This window comes from Bicyclus anynana, chromosome 1 (genome assembly GCF_947172395.1).
Source record: "Bicyclus anynana chromosome 1, ilBicAnyn1.1, whole genome shotgun sequence".
NCBI classification, from domain to species: domain Eukaryota; kingdom Metazoa; phylum Arthropoda; class Insecta; order Lepidoptera; family Nymphalidae; genus Bicyclus; species Bicyclus anynana.
The window spans coordinates 1,032,825-1,049,375 of record NC_069083.1 but is presented as its reverse complement, the minus strand read 5'-3'; the positions used below and the strand labels follow the sequence as shown (position 1 = coordinate 1,049,375).

The 16,551-nt window shown below is 32.7% G+C and overlaps 3 protein-coding genes across 4 annotated transcripts in view; 1 reads left to right on the top strand and 2 right to left on the bottom strand.

The window, feature by feature from the left end:
• Window positions 1-491: 491 nt before the first annotated feature.
• On the bottom strand, window positions 492-7,717 carry LOC112050869 (NEDD8-conjugating enzyme UBE2F). The gene is made up of 3 exons (XM_024089254.2): window positions 7,240-7,717; window positions 6,148-6,309; window positions 492-5,629 (listed from the first exon to the last, which is right to left on the bottom strand). The coding sequence occupies exons 1-3, from the start codon at window positions 7,510-7,512 to the stop codon at window positions 5,510-5,512; spliced, it is 555 nt and encodes a 184-aa protein (XP_023945022.1). The 5' UTR covers window positions 7,513-7,717; the 3' UTR covers window positions 492-5,509.
• A 1,493-nt stretch (window positions 7,718-9,210) lies between these two features.
• Window positions 9,211-12,767, top strand: LOC112050868 (vacuolar protein-sorting-associated protein 25). Of its 2 annotated transcripts, XM_024089253.2 has the most exons (3): window positions 9,211-9,401; window positions 11,273-11,637; window positions 12,535-12,767. In XM_024089253.2, the coding sequence occupies exons 1-3, from the start codon at window positions 9,352-9,354 to the stop codon at window positions 12,645-12,647; spliced, it is 528 nt and encodes a 175-aa protein (XP_023945021.2). In that variant the 5' UTR covers window positions 9,211-9,351; the 3' UTR covers window positions 12,648-12,767. The 2 variants fall into 2 exon arrangements, with proteins under 2 accessions (XP_023945021.2, XP_052747259.1); XM_052891299.1 differs by lacking the exons at window positions 9,211-9,401; window positions 12,535-12,767 and adding an exon at window positions 9,408-10,674 and having other exon boundaries at window positions 11,273-11,413.
• A 464-nt stretch (window positions 12,768-13,231) lies between these two features.
• Window positions 13,232-16,551, bottom strand: part of LOC112050871 (solute carrier organic anion transporter family member 4A1) — a 66,953-nt gene continuing 63,633 nt past the window's right edge. The window contains exon 14 of the mRNA XM_052890679.1: window positions 13,232-16,242. Within this exon, the coding sequence (XP_052746639.1) occupies window positions 15,969-16,242 (274 nt within the window). The 3' untranslated portion in view covers window positions 13,232-15,968. The remainder of the gene's footprint in view (window positions 16,243-16,551) is intronic.

Below are 16,551 nucleotides of genomic sequence, written 5' to 3'. Positions count from 1 at the left end.
CGAGATATAGGGAAGATTTAAACGGTTAGAAAAATGAGAATAATTACCGGGTAAACCATAAATACAACCCTTTTTTCCCCATACAAACTTTTAAAAGTCGAGGGGTACGGTAGGGGTACAGTAGGGATACGGTAGGGGTAATGTAGGGGTAGGGAAGATGTCCACATAAGTCAAAGCGATACTTGACCGGGTCCGCTAGTCTGTTATAGAAGGTCTCGCAAAATGACATTTTGGCCAAACTTCAACTTCGTTATTCTTTTCTTAAGTGCTTTGATCATAATTTATACAAATCATTAAAAATACATACATTCTATACATTACAAATTCGTGCTCTCATACAAATATTTTAAGTACATAACACCTTAGAGTAAGAATAGGTATAAAACATATACAGGACAATATAGGCGCCACCTAACCATATACAAGTCCTAATTATATATTTTTTAATGATTCATATATTTTAAGGTGTTATTTGAAATAATTCGAGCAAATACTGTTAATTTTTTTATTGGAATAAAAAAGCTGCACAAGAAGCTAATCTTTCATCCTGTCCATCATAGGATTTTTTATACAGGTAGATATTCTATTTCTGGAAGACAGATTGGCTTTAGATTTAGCGGCGAGGTGTACACACAGCACATTCGTGTGAAACTGAAGAAGCGAGAAAAGAAGTTTATGAATCACCATTTATTTATGGGTGGTTGCTCGGCAACAGTTTGTTGGTAAACGGGTGTCTATGCCACACACCTCCTTTATCACTCGTAAATAATTAAACTGTTTAGTTTTTGTTGTGCTGTCGTTCCTTTAGTTTACACAAAGGCATTTGTACCATTAAATTATTACTACATCCAGGGTCAAGCCGACTTCCTGAAGGCCTTAGACGCGAACCACGATTTGAAAAAAGATAAATCTAGAAACAAAGGACATGTCCCAAAATGGGCCTTTATTATTTACAATTTATATAAGCAGGTCGATAGTATTTTTTACGGATAGAAGATACAATTGGCTGTTGAGAAAATAATTTTCAGAATTTTTGGAACCCGCATCAATTAGATAAAAATATTTTTCGTTTCGCTCCCTTGTACACAAATTAAACATAGACAATACAGTGAAAGTGTACAAAGCTTAGATACATAGTGTCAAAGGTACAAAGCAGCTAATAAAAACACCTGGAATTGAATTCATATCCGGTGTAAGCTGTCAATGTCATGTAATATTGTCAAATGTCAATAAGACACAAGTAAAAAAAAAGAAACATTAAATCGTAGACAGAGAAGCATTAAACAAAAAAATCTCAAATTGCTTTAAAAACGCCATAGACGAACGTTCAAGGTGTGAGTTAGCATGTTGCCATGATAAAAATTCTTAATTAATGTTGTTAGCTAATGAAAAAATAAAAATTCCAACTTTTTTTTTATTTTGAATTTTAAGCCCTATAATTTATGTTATTTTAAGAAAAAATAATATTTGTTCTGCTCAGTTGACACTCTGAATAAAGGCCCAGCCACCATACAAAATTGGGACATGTCCTTTACGAGGGTTCCAAACGCAAACGCGCATTTGGAGTGGAAGACGCCAAACCACTCATCTGTCGCGGGCAAATTGCGCAAATCGGCTTATCTGTGGACCACCTCCGGAAGTTCGCGCGCGCCAAGGACACGCCTGATTATTATGACGATTTCATTTAAATGTAGTATGGGAGCTATTTAAATAAATGTATTTGTTAAAATCGTTATTAAACAAGCTAATTAATAAATCTATACAAATATTATAAAGCTGAAGAGTTTGTTTGTTTGTTTTTGGTTGAACGCGATAATCTCAGGAACTACTGGTCTGATTTGAAAAATTCTTTCAGTGTTAGATAGCCCATTTATCGAGGAAGGCTATAGGCTATATATTATCTCCACATTCCTACGGGAACGGGAACCACGCGGGTGAGACCGCGCGGCGTCAGCTAGTGTAATAATAAAGTAAAAAAAAAAAAAATTAATGAAATATTGATATCAGAACGAGCGATGGTTGCCCGACTATCACACAAAACCCGCTATAATTTAAATATTTACCATTATTTCTAGATTGTTTATGTTTTTTACTTTTTTTTAAAACATTATTTTACTTTAACAAAGAATAAAACACTCATAATGCACAAAGATTTTTAAAAAATATCTTTTTGAAATCCTCAACTCACTCAACGACAACGACAGGAAAAGACTACGCGGGTGTGAAATCGTGCGTGCGAGGAAGTGACGTGTACCTATCAGTCGTGGGTTTTTCATTCATCGCGCCCCGCTCCGCGCGCACCATCGGGTGTGTTACGAACAAAATTGCCAAGCTATAGGCGTCTTCCACTCAAAACTATAGAGACCAGAGTCTGTGAATAGAGAAGTTTTTAACAAAAAATAGACTAGGTTTTATTCTAATAGTAGGTATATTATACAATGCGTGATCATCTAATACAAGATTACTAACAAACCTTACAGTGTTAAAAAAGTAAAAATATTAAAAGATAAAATAGCAGGCATTACTTTTGCGGAAGATCATTTTGTACAAGGAATTCATTTCGCTATTCTACACACAAATCCGACAAATCCAAGCGAATAATGCCACCCAGTTTTGACAAGATACCCTCAAACATGAAACCAGAGCATTCCGTGGAAGGTTTAGTTTCCTACAGTTTGTTTCACGTAGGATGGTGCGGGTGACAGTTCGTTTCACTCTTGAAAGTTTGCCGCGATTCAGGATAATAGTACGTATTATGAACGTCATACAGGCGACTGTCACCTTACCCATGCTATCTAAAAATCACTTTACAATGAACAACTAATTTGATCAAAATAAATATTGACCAAATTAGTATGAAACAAATAAATTAAAAAAAAAAGATTTATGACGAATTGATAACATCCTCCTGTTTTGAAGTCGGTTAAAAATAATAAAATACAATTCATAATTTACAAATAAAAAAGGAAGCCTGAGGTACAGGCCGGACCGGCTGAGAGGTCATGGGTTTGATCTCTGCTGGGGTATTTGGAGGACAAACTAAGAGGAATATTGGTCATATTTATAACATGTGGGTAATATTCTAATGAAAAAACTAATAATAAAAAAATAATAATGCTTCTTTTAATTTATTTTCTGGACAATTCATTAAAATTGCACATTTATTTCATTGATTATTTCTCAATTGTCTATAAACAATATTTCATTGAAATGTATTTTTGCACACCATATAATAGAAAAATATAAACATTCATTTATTATGCAAATAAAATATTATTGTAAAATAAAATATGTTTGTCCGTGCAAAACTGGCTACTACTCGTAAATGGCATAATCTATGGTCAGTGGTGGCCTTAGGACTCAGAAGGATAATTGTTCAGAGCTTTGCTCTAGCCTAGCACATCTGCTGAACTAGACGTTTTTAGGGTTCTGTAGTCAACAAGGAACCCTAAAAACGGCCCGTCGATCCGTCTGTCCGCGGTTAGCGCAAAGACTATTACTACAAGAAATTACTACTGAACAAAGTCGTAAAATAGAATCTGGAAAAAACAATTTTTTTAGGGAACCTCTCTTATAAAATTTTTTTTTAGGGAACCTCTCTTATGTAAAGTGGGGATGAATTTTTTTTCAAAAATTATCTCTTAAAACCTTAATATGTTACAAACAGATTTATTTTACGGACGTTTGTAAAATTTCAAGGTTTTAAGACTCAGACAGTCCCACCCTCTACCAGCTAAACGGTTGTTTATGGATACGTCAATTAATTCACAGAAGTAGGAAATTAAATTAGAAGGAAAACTATAAAAGCTAAATAGCAATGTTGTCATTAAAAGAGTTGTAGTCGACCAATTAAAAAAACGTACTTCCGAGTAGGTTTTTTAAGTTGGCCTCTTCCGTACTGTCAATCAATTAGATAAATATACCTAGAAAAAAATATTTTATTAAAAAAATGTCTCCTGCTCTCAATCGCTAAGGCCGCCACTGCCGTGATTCCTAATTGTTTATGGAATTGTATAATTAAGGAAGACAAAACATTGTCAATGTATGTTAAATTATTTATCTTGTAGTCTTATATAGATATCACTAAATTGTTGATACATAATTAGATAAAGATATATCACTGGTGATGGAGTATTCATTAACTATGCCTATATGGTAGAAACTAGTGCCAATTTGACTAAACCAAAACTAAACCAAATTATAGTTATTGTAAATTTTTTATCAGGTATTATGCATGCATTATTATCAAAATAATAAATTATTCTATGTTGCCGTTTTTTTATGAAAGTCGACAAATACAAACAGCAATGCAAACCAGACCCCACAAAAATCCCATTCATTTTGGTTTCACTCAGAAACCAAAATTTTCACAGAACTAGAATATTTATTTTTTGTACGTACATGCGACCAGTCGACAAACTATGAGCAATGTAGGCAAAATTGGGGATTATACAATATAGTATTGTCTAAAATGTGTCAACGTATTTGCGTTTTAATCATTATAATAGCCCGCAACCGATTCACCTCTCAAATGATTACAATCACGCTTAAACATTTGCAACACAATATGCATTACTAATTGTATAGCTGAATTTTAGTAGGATTGTTTTTAAACCTTAGCATTAGTTATTTGTTTTAAATATATTTAAGTGGTCAACAGTTAAGTGATTACATATCACTTAAGTACCTGGTGACCTGTATGTGAAAAACTAATATCTGAGGTGGCAGTAAGTTCATCACATAAGATAACTGTTGAATATAAACAGAATACTTTCAATCATGCTCTATAATATTATCGAGGATTCAGTTCCCGGGAAATGATATTTTTAACAAATCCCAAGGAAACCATCTTCCAGGATAAAAAGTAGCCTGTGTTTTGCTCTAAAGTCCAATTTATATCTTTACTAAAATTCATCAAAATCGGTTGAGCAGTTTAGCAGTGAACATTTATTGTGTGTATACAAATAAGTTCATTGTTTGATTTACAACAAACGGACAGACTATCGCCTTTATATACATATAGTTTGCATTTGTGTATTTGTGTTCTGTTGTGTGTAAAACAATTTAACTAACAACATTGACATAGCACTTAGACCAATTATTGTAAAGGACCTGCTTCACTAGACGTTACTTTTCTGGTAAAGTATATAATCAATGATCTAATGTGATTATTAAAGCAATGTTTCACAGTTGTAAATATGTTTGTCAGTTAAAGAGCTCCGTAAAATTACCCTTTTGTGTTGTTGAATAGTATAAAAAACGGGCAAAAACTTGTAGTTTAGTATAAGACATATACCAAATCTAAGCTTGTTAAGAAATCTAGAACCTCAGAAAATGGCAGACAATTTTGTTTGTGAATTTGGGTGCTATACTGGTCCTTCTATAATTAGTCTGAGACATTGCAGCAATTTGGTTTAGTTTAGTTCACCCAAACAAGGTCCACTGTTAAATATAGTGTCCTCTAGGTTAACTACAAATTGTTGTTAAGACACTTGGGTTTAAACCTTCCTCATCTCTTCACCTTGGAGGCTGCAATGTACTCCTGCACTTTGGACTGGAACTCCACTTTGTTCTTCTTATACATTTCTGCCGCTTCAATGTTTAAAGGGTCTTCAAAGTTTAGTAGGTCCTGAAAGACATAAGCGCTATTTAAATTTTTTTGTTTGTGGGGTTGACAGGGTGTGTGATAGTCAAAAATAAAATGGGCATTACTAAAAAGATTAAATCTAATAAAATGATTAATGACATCTATTGCAAGTAAGAGAGAAGATGTATTGCAGGGGGCTATTGCAGGATTGTTTATCAAACAGTACTTCTTTTCATAACCTTACTAATATTAAGTTATTATGCAGGCTAAGATAACTGGCAAAAAACCTCTGGTATCTATGCAAATTGGAAATACAATGTCAATTGTAACCCACTCCTAATACAGTCTTTCCTAACTAGTTGGAGAGGAATGGGCATATTGGTCATATTTAAAAAGATATTGCAAATATTCTTTTAAATAAAAAAAAATAAAAATAGAATCCTATTGACTTTAATAAGGAATAAAACCTACAATCTCTTTGTTGGAAACTGAGGCATTACCAATTGTAAAATCAAGGCATGTGATTCCAAGGTTAATTTTTAAATTAAATGTACACATACTGTGAATAAGGAATTTAGTCCCCACACCACATCCTTCAGCCGTCTGGTGGGAGCCCAGCCGTGTTCATCTATAGAGGTCTGACGCAGGAGGGACAGGCAAATGTCTCCGTCCACATTAATGTTCGGATGCCACAACCTTGTTCGACACTTCACTTTAGGAGGCTGAAAAAATACAAGAAACATTTAATAAAAATTTATTTATAATTAACGCTCCAGCTATAAAAAAAAAAAAAAACAAAAGATGTGAAACATTTCAAATCGAATAGGAGAATGTGAAAGTACATAATATATCAAAAAGGAGAACCAGGCAGTCATAAGGGAGTATTCCTAATAAAACAGACTTTGAAGAAACACCTATGAGCTGGAGGAGGCCTACGCCGCAAGGCACACTGTGCTAAGAGAATCTTTAAAGCAATTTAAACATAATGTAATAGACGTAAAAAATATAATTTCTTATCACAGAATAAAGGGCTTATTATTATTATTAATAGTAATAATAATTAAATAATTAAGTTGTTTTAAATATCTCACAAGTTTTTCAGCCTTAAACATAATTATTATTTTTATAGCTTTGAGATGATCATGCTTTGGTAGCTTTAAGGAAATGGACTTCTCAATAATTTGAAAGATGTAGGTGCTCTTCTTGTGGGAAGCAATCCTATACAAGCAGACACCACACAGTTTCACCTGTGTAATTCCTGTTCTCATGAGAAGAGCCAAGTGCAGAGTGTATTGCCATTGCTGGCTCACTATCTTTGGATGTGCCCACTCACTACTAGTAGCACAATATATCTTTACTAATATTATAAAGAGTTTTGTGAGTTTGTTAGGTAGTAGGAGGTTATCTCTGGATCTACTAAGCCAATTCTGTAAACTACTAATAATTATTTTACCAATTGAAAGATATATCTTTACAATTAACATAGGGTATATTTTATCTATGTGTTACCACTGGATTGGGAACTATGTAGGTGAATGTCCTTGCGGTCTGTTATTTAAACAAAATATTTTACAATTTAATGGGAAGTATTATTTGTAAAACATCGCAATAATTAGATGCAATACTGTGTTACGTTTAAGGTGTACTCTTACCGCCATATTATAGTCTTCAGTCACAGAAACACTAAATTTAAATTTCCCCCCCGCCCAGTAGCCCTCGTCAGGGGCCACCGTCAACACAAACTCGCTCAAAAGGTTAGGATCCTCAAAGTTCACAGAACACGTCACAGGCAGGTTCTCATTCATCTCTTGAACTTCTTTCACCAATAACTTATCTCTTATCGATATCCTCCTAGCAGGTTCCACTGTTATTCCATTCTGTGGCTCCGTATGTTCTTTTTTTAATTTCCTATTAAGCGTTATCATTGTTTATTACCTAATTAATCTTATAAATAGTGAGATCCTTTTGGTTATAAAAACATTTATGGCTATTTTACACAATATTCTAGAATTTTTCTAGCGAAACTACGTACTTTACAAAATTGCAGTGCAGTATAAAATTAGAGAAGTAATTATAAAAATTTCATTTCATTTTTGAGTTTTGTCATTTGTGATTTTGTGATGTCAAGTGTCAAAACACATTGTTCGAATCATAGAGTACATTGAATATAGGGTATAGAGTCCTCAGATGCCATCTCCGCTTAGCGCCATCATGTGAGCAGATAGAGAACTACACCAATTATAATATATACCCATAAGTATAAAATGAGCGTCGAATTACGTATATAAACCTATATCCATATAGACATAAACATAATGTTTACCTACTAGTATTAACTGTTCTTTAATTCTATTATTTTATTTAGGAATTCGGATACAAATAATAAAAACACAAATGGGATACATATAATTATTTATTGTTTCTCCTTTTGTGAACATAAACAACTCCGTCTCTTTGAATAGAGTCATCTTCGTCAAAACCTCTAGTGGTACCCCTTAACAATATATTTGTTGACTTACAGCAATTAAATGTAAAAAATCTGCACGAAAAAATAAAAAAAGAACTCTACTAAATCTCAAGACAAGACATATAACAGAGTTCTCGGAATCCAAAGTAAAGCACAGGTCAAAACGATTTATAACAGTTACCAAAATCCATAAAAAAAGCCAGGTCGTCGGGAAAAATCAACGCAAAAAAACACCATGAAGAAAGCAGAAAAAATAAAACCGTTTCGTCTACAAAATTAAACAAAATGTCACAAGCCGCACAAGGTTATAATTTTTTTTTTAATACTTGGCTTAAGATTACCTCAGAAACCTGCTGGTCAAAGTGTCTTAAAGCGCCATCTATTGAGCAAATAGGGAATTAAGGAGGCATAAGCAATTTGTACTGAGGTCGTAATGTACAGACTGAATACACCCTGGTTCGAATACAGATAAAATAAATTTTTAGCAGTCTGTCATGATTTTTAACTGAGACTCATTAAAAATGAACCACCAGCGCGCCTAATTTCATTTCACCAACAAAATCATTCTTTGTCATTTTTTGATGAGATAAACTCACACATCGTAAAAAATTCACACTAATAAATATATTATGTGTCCTTACACTACACACAGCTACTTATTTCATTTGCAATACACACACATTTAATTTTTACCTAACGAACACCTTGCTTTGACGCGTTTAAGATAATATTCGATTACTTGATCGATGTTTTGCTGTTTCGGCTTAAGAAATGATTCTTTTTAGTTATTGTTTATATTGCGAATTTGTATAACTCATTTAGAAATATTTATAAATTTGTATTTTTGGTCTGTGTAAAAATAACACGTGTGTGTATTGCGAATCAAATTTATAGTAGTGTGTAGTGTAAGGATACAAAATATATTTACTGCGGTTAAATATTTCAGTGTGAGTTTACTTCGTTCCTCTCAAAAAATGACAGGCAATTTAGTTGGTGAATTCGGTGCGATACAAGTCCTTAATAATTTGGTCTGAGTAGCGATCGTATCATAGGATCGTATCTTAATAATCTGTGGTGATGCATTTGTCAGACGTCAAATCAAAGAGTAAAACATGTCAAATGTCAATGTCTTTGTGGTTGGTACTGGTAGCTAATCTGTGGGTTGGTGTCCGTGTCATACTGATTACTGTCATTAATTTCATTTTCATGTACATAAAAAATTCTATTTTGTGATTAAACGAAAATTAAATATAGGAAGAACTATTAATTTTACGACAAAGTGTAATATTTAAGAATAATGGCAGAAATATCGTGGCCCTGGCAATATAACTTTCCACCTTTCTTTACGTAAGTAAATTTATTTATTGTTTTAAATACTAAACTCCTGTGTTTGTTGAAAACTTCGAGGAAAATGAGTCTGCTAGGGAAAAGAATTAAATATATCAACGAAGGTAACGCACACATTGTTTTACATGTGATAGATACCGATTATGTGATTAGAATCATCAAGGAAAATGGAGTAACTGCCAACATCAATACAATTTCTAACTCTGTGAATTATGTGAATCTCGTCATGGTTCCCCTGGTTTTTGGTTTTAATAAGTATAGGCATGAAGTAATTGAGCTGCCTCCTGAGGAAATCGTTAAATTATCCATCTATTTGAAGGATATAAGACCAAAACACAGGCTAGTAAAGTCAGTTTTCAGTAAATATGCCATAAAGGCACCCAACTTAGCCATTATCTCTTCAAACAGTGAAAACTACTGTTTAGAATTAAAACCAAAGGAAGGATTTTTATCAGAGAGTTTCAAGAAGATTTCAAAATGCTATTACTGCCTAAAACAGCATCTGAAAGTTGATGAAAAGCAAATTATATGCAAGACTGATTATTGTCCATTAGATTTGTTCTCCGGCGATCACATCAGAATGAAGAGAGCACTTATAAACTTAATAAAGAATCCACAAAACAATTTGAAACTATTTCAAAATGAGAATATTGTTTATGATGAAAAATCAAATATGGAAGACTTTGAAGATTTGATCACAAAAAACATTTTCAGTTCAGTGAATAAATTTAATGATTTTATAATTGCTATATTACTTAATGACGGAATCTCGAATCTCATATTGAAAGAATCTCCTGATTTAAAAATTGTGAAACCTAATTATTGTTATGAAAGTAAAAATCTAAATGCAAATAGCTTTCTCTACAAATTACTCGCTATCCAAATGGTATCAGAAACATTTGAAAGTCAGCCATTGAATTTAAATACCATTGAAAGTGAAGATCTGGAGTATGTACCAATACTTATTACTTCCATGAAAGAAAATAATATAGATCTTACAAATGAAATACATAGAAAAAAGTTCATGGATACAACAAACTCAAAGGATCTGGCTTTGATATCTGCAGTTGCTAAGGATTGTTCAGTGATGATCTCTTATTCATTGACTCCAAATGACAAACTACCGTTTGTTAAAATTGATAACACAGATGTGTACTATTCCGTGTCAGTTACTGATTTAGAGCCAAAATCACCCAAAACATTGGTCAAAAGACAGAAAACGGAAAGAAAACTTTTAGAAATATATGAAAAGTTATTGAATTCATGATTAGGTGTAAGTATTGTAAACTAATGCAATTCTATTAAGTAATGTAATAGTGACCACTGAAGTACTGAGTAATAGTGAACTTATATGGAAAAATAAAGAAATACTTATGGGATTTTGTTTTGTATGTTATTTTGACTATATTATCATGTGATTTAAAGTGCTTATTACTTTAATTATTGTATTTTGTATACATTTTAAACCTAATACATGTTTAAACCATATTCTTGAATTCCTATCTGTGTTAGAAAACTGCATTAAAATGGAATGAGTAGCTAAGCATACTCACTGGGGGAGTGAATTTGTTGTATACTATGTCAATAATATTACAAACCTACTGAATTGTTTGAATTATAGTCAAAAAATTTAGACCTAGAAAGTCAAAGTTGGTATTGTAAGTCAATCTCAGTTCATACCATAGTTCAGGAGAGGTGGTCTTATGCTATCAAAAGCCTTAGTCAAAATGATATATGAGTATGACCATATCCTCTTTCTTCTTGTTTTATTTTATCATCATCATCATAATTTTTGGATTGCCCCAAACAAAAAATTTTAATATTTTTTTGCGAATATGTAATCATTTAGACAATTAATTTGCTCTTTTCAGAATCCAGCCACACTCTGAAACTAGAGCAAAACAACTAGAGGCATGGCAACAATTGATAGCACTATACTTAAAGACAAATAAGCAATCAACCATAGACATAAGAGAATCACAGAACAGTCCATTATTTAATAACTCGTCTATAAACAGAAAGTTAACAGCTGAAGCTATTTTAACTATATTAGAGGATATGGCCAAGAGTGGTAAAGCTGCACCTGTAGATAAAAGTAAAAATGTATGGGAGGTGTATTGGCACTCGCTGGATGAATGGGGTAACATGATATACAATTGGGCGAGCGCAAATGGCATGAATAATAGTGTATGTACACTGTTTGAATTGCGGGAAGGTGAAAATTCAGTGGGAGAAGGTATGTGTAATTTACAAGATATACAAGTTTATTCTGATACAAGCTGTGATAGCCCAGTGGATATGACCTCTGCCTCCGATTCTGGAGGGTGTGGGTTCGAATCCGGTCAGGGGCATGCACCTCCAACTTTTTCAGTTGTGTGCATTTTAAGAAATTAAATATCACGTGTCTCAAAACGGTGAAGGAAAAACATCGTGAGGAAACCTGCATAACAGAGAATTTTCATAATTATCTGCGTGTGTGAAGTCTGCCAATCCGCATTGGGCCAGCGTGGTGGACTAATTGGCCTAACCCCTCTCATTCGGAGAGGAGACTCGAGCTCAGCAGTGAGCCGAATATGGGGTGATAATGATGATGATGATGATGATGATGACAAGTTTATTCTTATCTGACTGTTTCTATTTTGCAGTTTTGCAGAAAGTTATAAAGTAGTTAGTAGTAGTTATATTGGCTCTAATATGATGTACCTTGGTACATCATATTTACCATTAGAGCCAATGCAGAAAATATAAAATACTACACTGACTTGACCTAGGAATAACACCCAGCTGGCTAATTCACTATCTTTAATATAATTATGCTATATACAAAATTCAGTTTCGATGTAACAAATGTCATCCGGTGCTTACTTACTTACTTATTAGGATATAATGTACTATGTACATTTTGTCAATTGATTTAATGATTATTTTTAATAGGTAGGTCAGATAATAAAGACCAAAATAGTGAATAGGCCAGCAGGACCTCTATATTAAAATGAAAAAAACATTTCCAAACATTACCAATTTCACCAAAGGTTGTCAAAATGTCTCCTGTAGCTAATATTTACTAACCTGCTCATATGTGATGAGATTAGGTTTGACCCTCTCCCCTTATAAAATTATTGATACATTTCAGAATTCCACGGGCTCGACACAAACATATTAATCAAGGCACTGAAATCATTAGAAGTGAAAGGGAAATGTGAACTAATGGAATTTGATGATAACCAAGGAGTGAAGTTCTTCTGAAACGTCTGTGAGATTGTTAAGTCTATGTTAAAAACATTTTCTATTGAAGTGTTGATGCATTTTTGTTAAGTTATTATAATATTTGTGAATGTTGGAATATATTGCTTGATATTTTAACAATCCAATTTTTTTTACTATTTCCAAAGTTAGTAAAAATTAGTTACTTAAGTACTGCTCATTTAGATGATTTTGAATGACAGGTAGAAACAGTATCAATAGAATATGAATCTCTAATGAATACAAAGACTGCGTATTTTATATGACTAGGCGATTCATCTTGTTCTGCCACTACTAGTGTAGAAAAAACCCAATCAAAAAGATATTCTCAATTCGTAGTGTACTTTTTTATGGTTTGTTGCTTCACATATTAATCATAAATGTTTATCAATTTTGTTAGTTCTGTTTTAGAGAGTTTTATGTTCCTCTAGACTGGTTGGATTATTTGACTGATAGAATTTACACAAAAGTCAGTTCAGTAGGTTGATTTTAAAATGAATTGACATAAATCCATGAAAGTAAACAAACATAGGTATATTATAAACTAAGCTGGAAGCTAAAAGTTTGGAAAAATAGAAACCATCTGATAAGTATTAATTTTTTTATTAATCCTCAATAATACCGATGAATTCAATATATTGTGTAAAATTGTACAACTCCAAAACTGATCTTACAACTATAATTGTATCTACAGATACTATATTACAAATACTTTTGTAAAAATCCCTTACAACTAGGAAAAAACCTAAACCGAATCACACTATATTTTTTTGAGAACGCGCAATACAGACGCAGAAAGTTTATCAACTTTTTACAAAATCCGTGACTATTGCTCTATCTACATCAAAGGACTTTTACGTTATGTGACTTGACCTTGACCTTCACATTCAACTCTTTCCCATAATACTCGTAATCGACTTTGGCTAAAATCGCCCAGCAAATTAAATTAAAAAAAGAGGAGGGTATTCCTAAAATGATAGTGCAAATATTGAAATAAGTCCTGATACTTGCAATTTACGTATTTTTTTTACAAACAAAATCTTTTTTGTTTGCCAGAGTGGTCTCCACTTTCAGTAGCCGAAATATCTCTTTAATAATAATCTGCAAAGATAGGTATTTATTATGACTACATATTTAAGATATTTATCTTTATCAGGTAGGTAGGCATAATGTCAAAGTAAGCTTATTTTGCGGCAGAAACAGCAATTTTTTTTTCTTTTATATCTATATACATATTTCTATTTTAATTTTGATAGGTAGTTTAAGTTATTAACGTGAGTAAGTAACATCCAAATACACAAACAAATATTTCTATTAGGTCAGTCTACTTTTGCAGATAGAGCCTACACTTACAGCCAATCAGAATTAATAATGTTCCCACACTATAGTAACAGCAACATGTTAATAGAATTGATTTAAAGTATATTCTAAAACATATTAATATAATTATTAATTGATACATACATTTATATACAAAAGTTTAAAATACAATACAGTTATCATTGCATTGAAAATGTCAACTGCCCACCTTTATAATTCACTGCGTTCATAAGCGTGCTACAGACGTGCAGTTTTAACTGATCAGCCGAATTGTTCAGTTAAATCGTATGTGTGGTGTGTAGTGTCTGTCAATTTTAAGTGTACAGTTTTTCCTAATAATTTTGAAAATTCCGATTAGATAAAACTGACCGTCTGTAGCGCGGGTTACACGCTCCACGTAAAAAAAGGAACCTTAAAAAAGTGTTTTTTAATATTTACTTAAATACAGAAACACCGTTATACCACATTGTACAAATATTTAAACAATAACAAACAATTACCCTAGTTATGACTAAGTGAAGAATCAGTCTTTAAATAAAATACGTTTAAAGCCACGCATTCATTTGTGTACTAATGTTTTAAATTTTTCCGAAATATCCATAAAATTAAATCATTGTGTATCATGTCCATACAAGGTATAGCTTCATCTTTAAAAGGAATAGTTTTCGCAATTATTGAATAGGTAAATCCATTGATATAAATCATTAGATGGGCCCCTACATATTAAAGAACGCACAATGTTATATCATTACTCAAAGACGTGCACGCACATCTTATTTTAGTATGCTGTGAGTGGACGTGGACTAAATTTTTTTTTACGGTTTTCTTGTTTAATCCCTTAGTTATTATTCGTGTTCATTTTGGAAATGTAAAAACACAAGCCGCGACACGAATAAATAGGAAAGGTGCTACTTTCTATGGGTAAGTATTTGCGAAACAAATGACAATTCCGGGACGCTTCGGGCCCATCTAACGATCTTGCATCGAGTCGCTTTATTTATGTGCTGTGGGTAAACCGCATACCAGTACAGACAATAATTTTATACTATTAGACATGTTATATGCCTACAAAAGCACCGAAAAAATTGATCCGAATTTAGCTACTTTACCGAGCGCACACATGCATACATTTGTATATATACAGGTTATGCCATGCTATTAAAAATATTGAAGAAACACGTGTTCTAAAATTAATATTTTAGGGATAAATAATATTTATTTCGTAAATAGATCTTAAAATGTGTCCTATATACGCATCCTTATAATTTACGACGTAGCCAAGTTTTGCTTTTTAATTAAATTAAATTTAACAATTGTATACCAATGACTGCGTGGCTTAAATATTTACCTAAATGTGTAAAAATAAATCAACAAAAAATAAAAGAATATTGTTACTTATTATATTTTACAACAAAAATTTTTATTTATTAATATGTGCGTGATGTTTATATATTACATGTTTAATTTATATACCTAATAGGTATATCATTTTATATCAAAGAGACCTCTATGTAAAATTGCATATAATCCTCATTATTTGTGAATTGAGGTACATGCCCACCAAATCATACTATTTTTCTCTTGGGTACAGTTATACATATAAACAATTAAAAAAAAACAATTTTTAAAACGCCATCTATTACAACTTTATAGTACTTGCATTGCGTAAACTGATACTAGGTACATACTACAAGATGGCGTCACAATATTTTACCCAGATACATTTTTTTAGGTTAAGTGGTTCATGCAAGTTCAAGCGAAATGTGACCATCTCGCTCATTCCCTCGCACATTTTAAATTATTATTACAAGATTTAAAAAATGATGTCAACTTTAAAACTGAGGTTTTGTCCTTATGTAAACTATATCAAAATCGCATTTTTCTATTCATATGCGTCTGATTGATTATGTACTTAATCATATTAAATAACATTGGTTCTATCTAATCCAGCACGATCTTGTCAAAGACCATTTTAGTGATCATTAAACATGTTAAAAAAAAGATTCACAAATGTTCACTACACTCTAGAGCTTGGTTACAGTATCCGTTGGTCGTCGTCCCGTTGATCCTTTCCAACGCACCGTTGGTGATGGTGTTGGGACCGTTGGTGATAGTATTGGGCCCGTTGGTCACGCCGTTGGTCTTCTCGTGTGTCAGATCGATGGCCGGAGCAACTGCGTTGTTGTTATTTCCTCCAGGCGGCCGATAGAACCACCAAGCGAGGAAGAAAAATAACACTGAACATAATTTACCTACTAGTGCTAAAGCGAGCATGTATCTGAAACAAAATATTACGATTTTTAGATCATATTCATATTGGATGAAGGTAAGTATTATAGTGAAAATAAAAAGGTACTTTAGGTTTTTTAAAATATGGACATAAAGGCAAGGTTCGAATTGTTACAACTGCGCGACGAAATGCTCATTCATTAACAACCCATATTCGGCTCAGAATGAGAGGGTGGTTAGGTCAATAGTCCACCACGCTGGCCCAATGCGGGTTGGCAGACTTCACAGTTCAGTTGGTTTTACTGTGCACTGGCTATAAAATAGTAAAGCCAGTAAAATATTGTAAGTTACAATATTT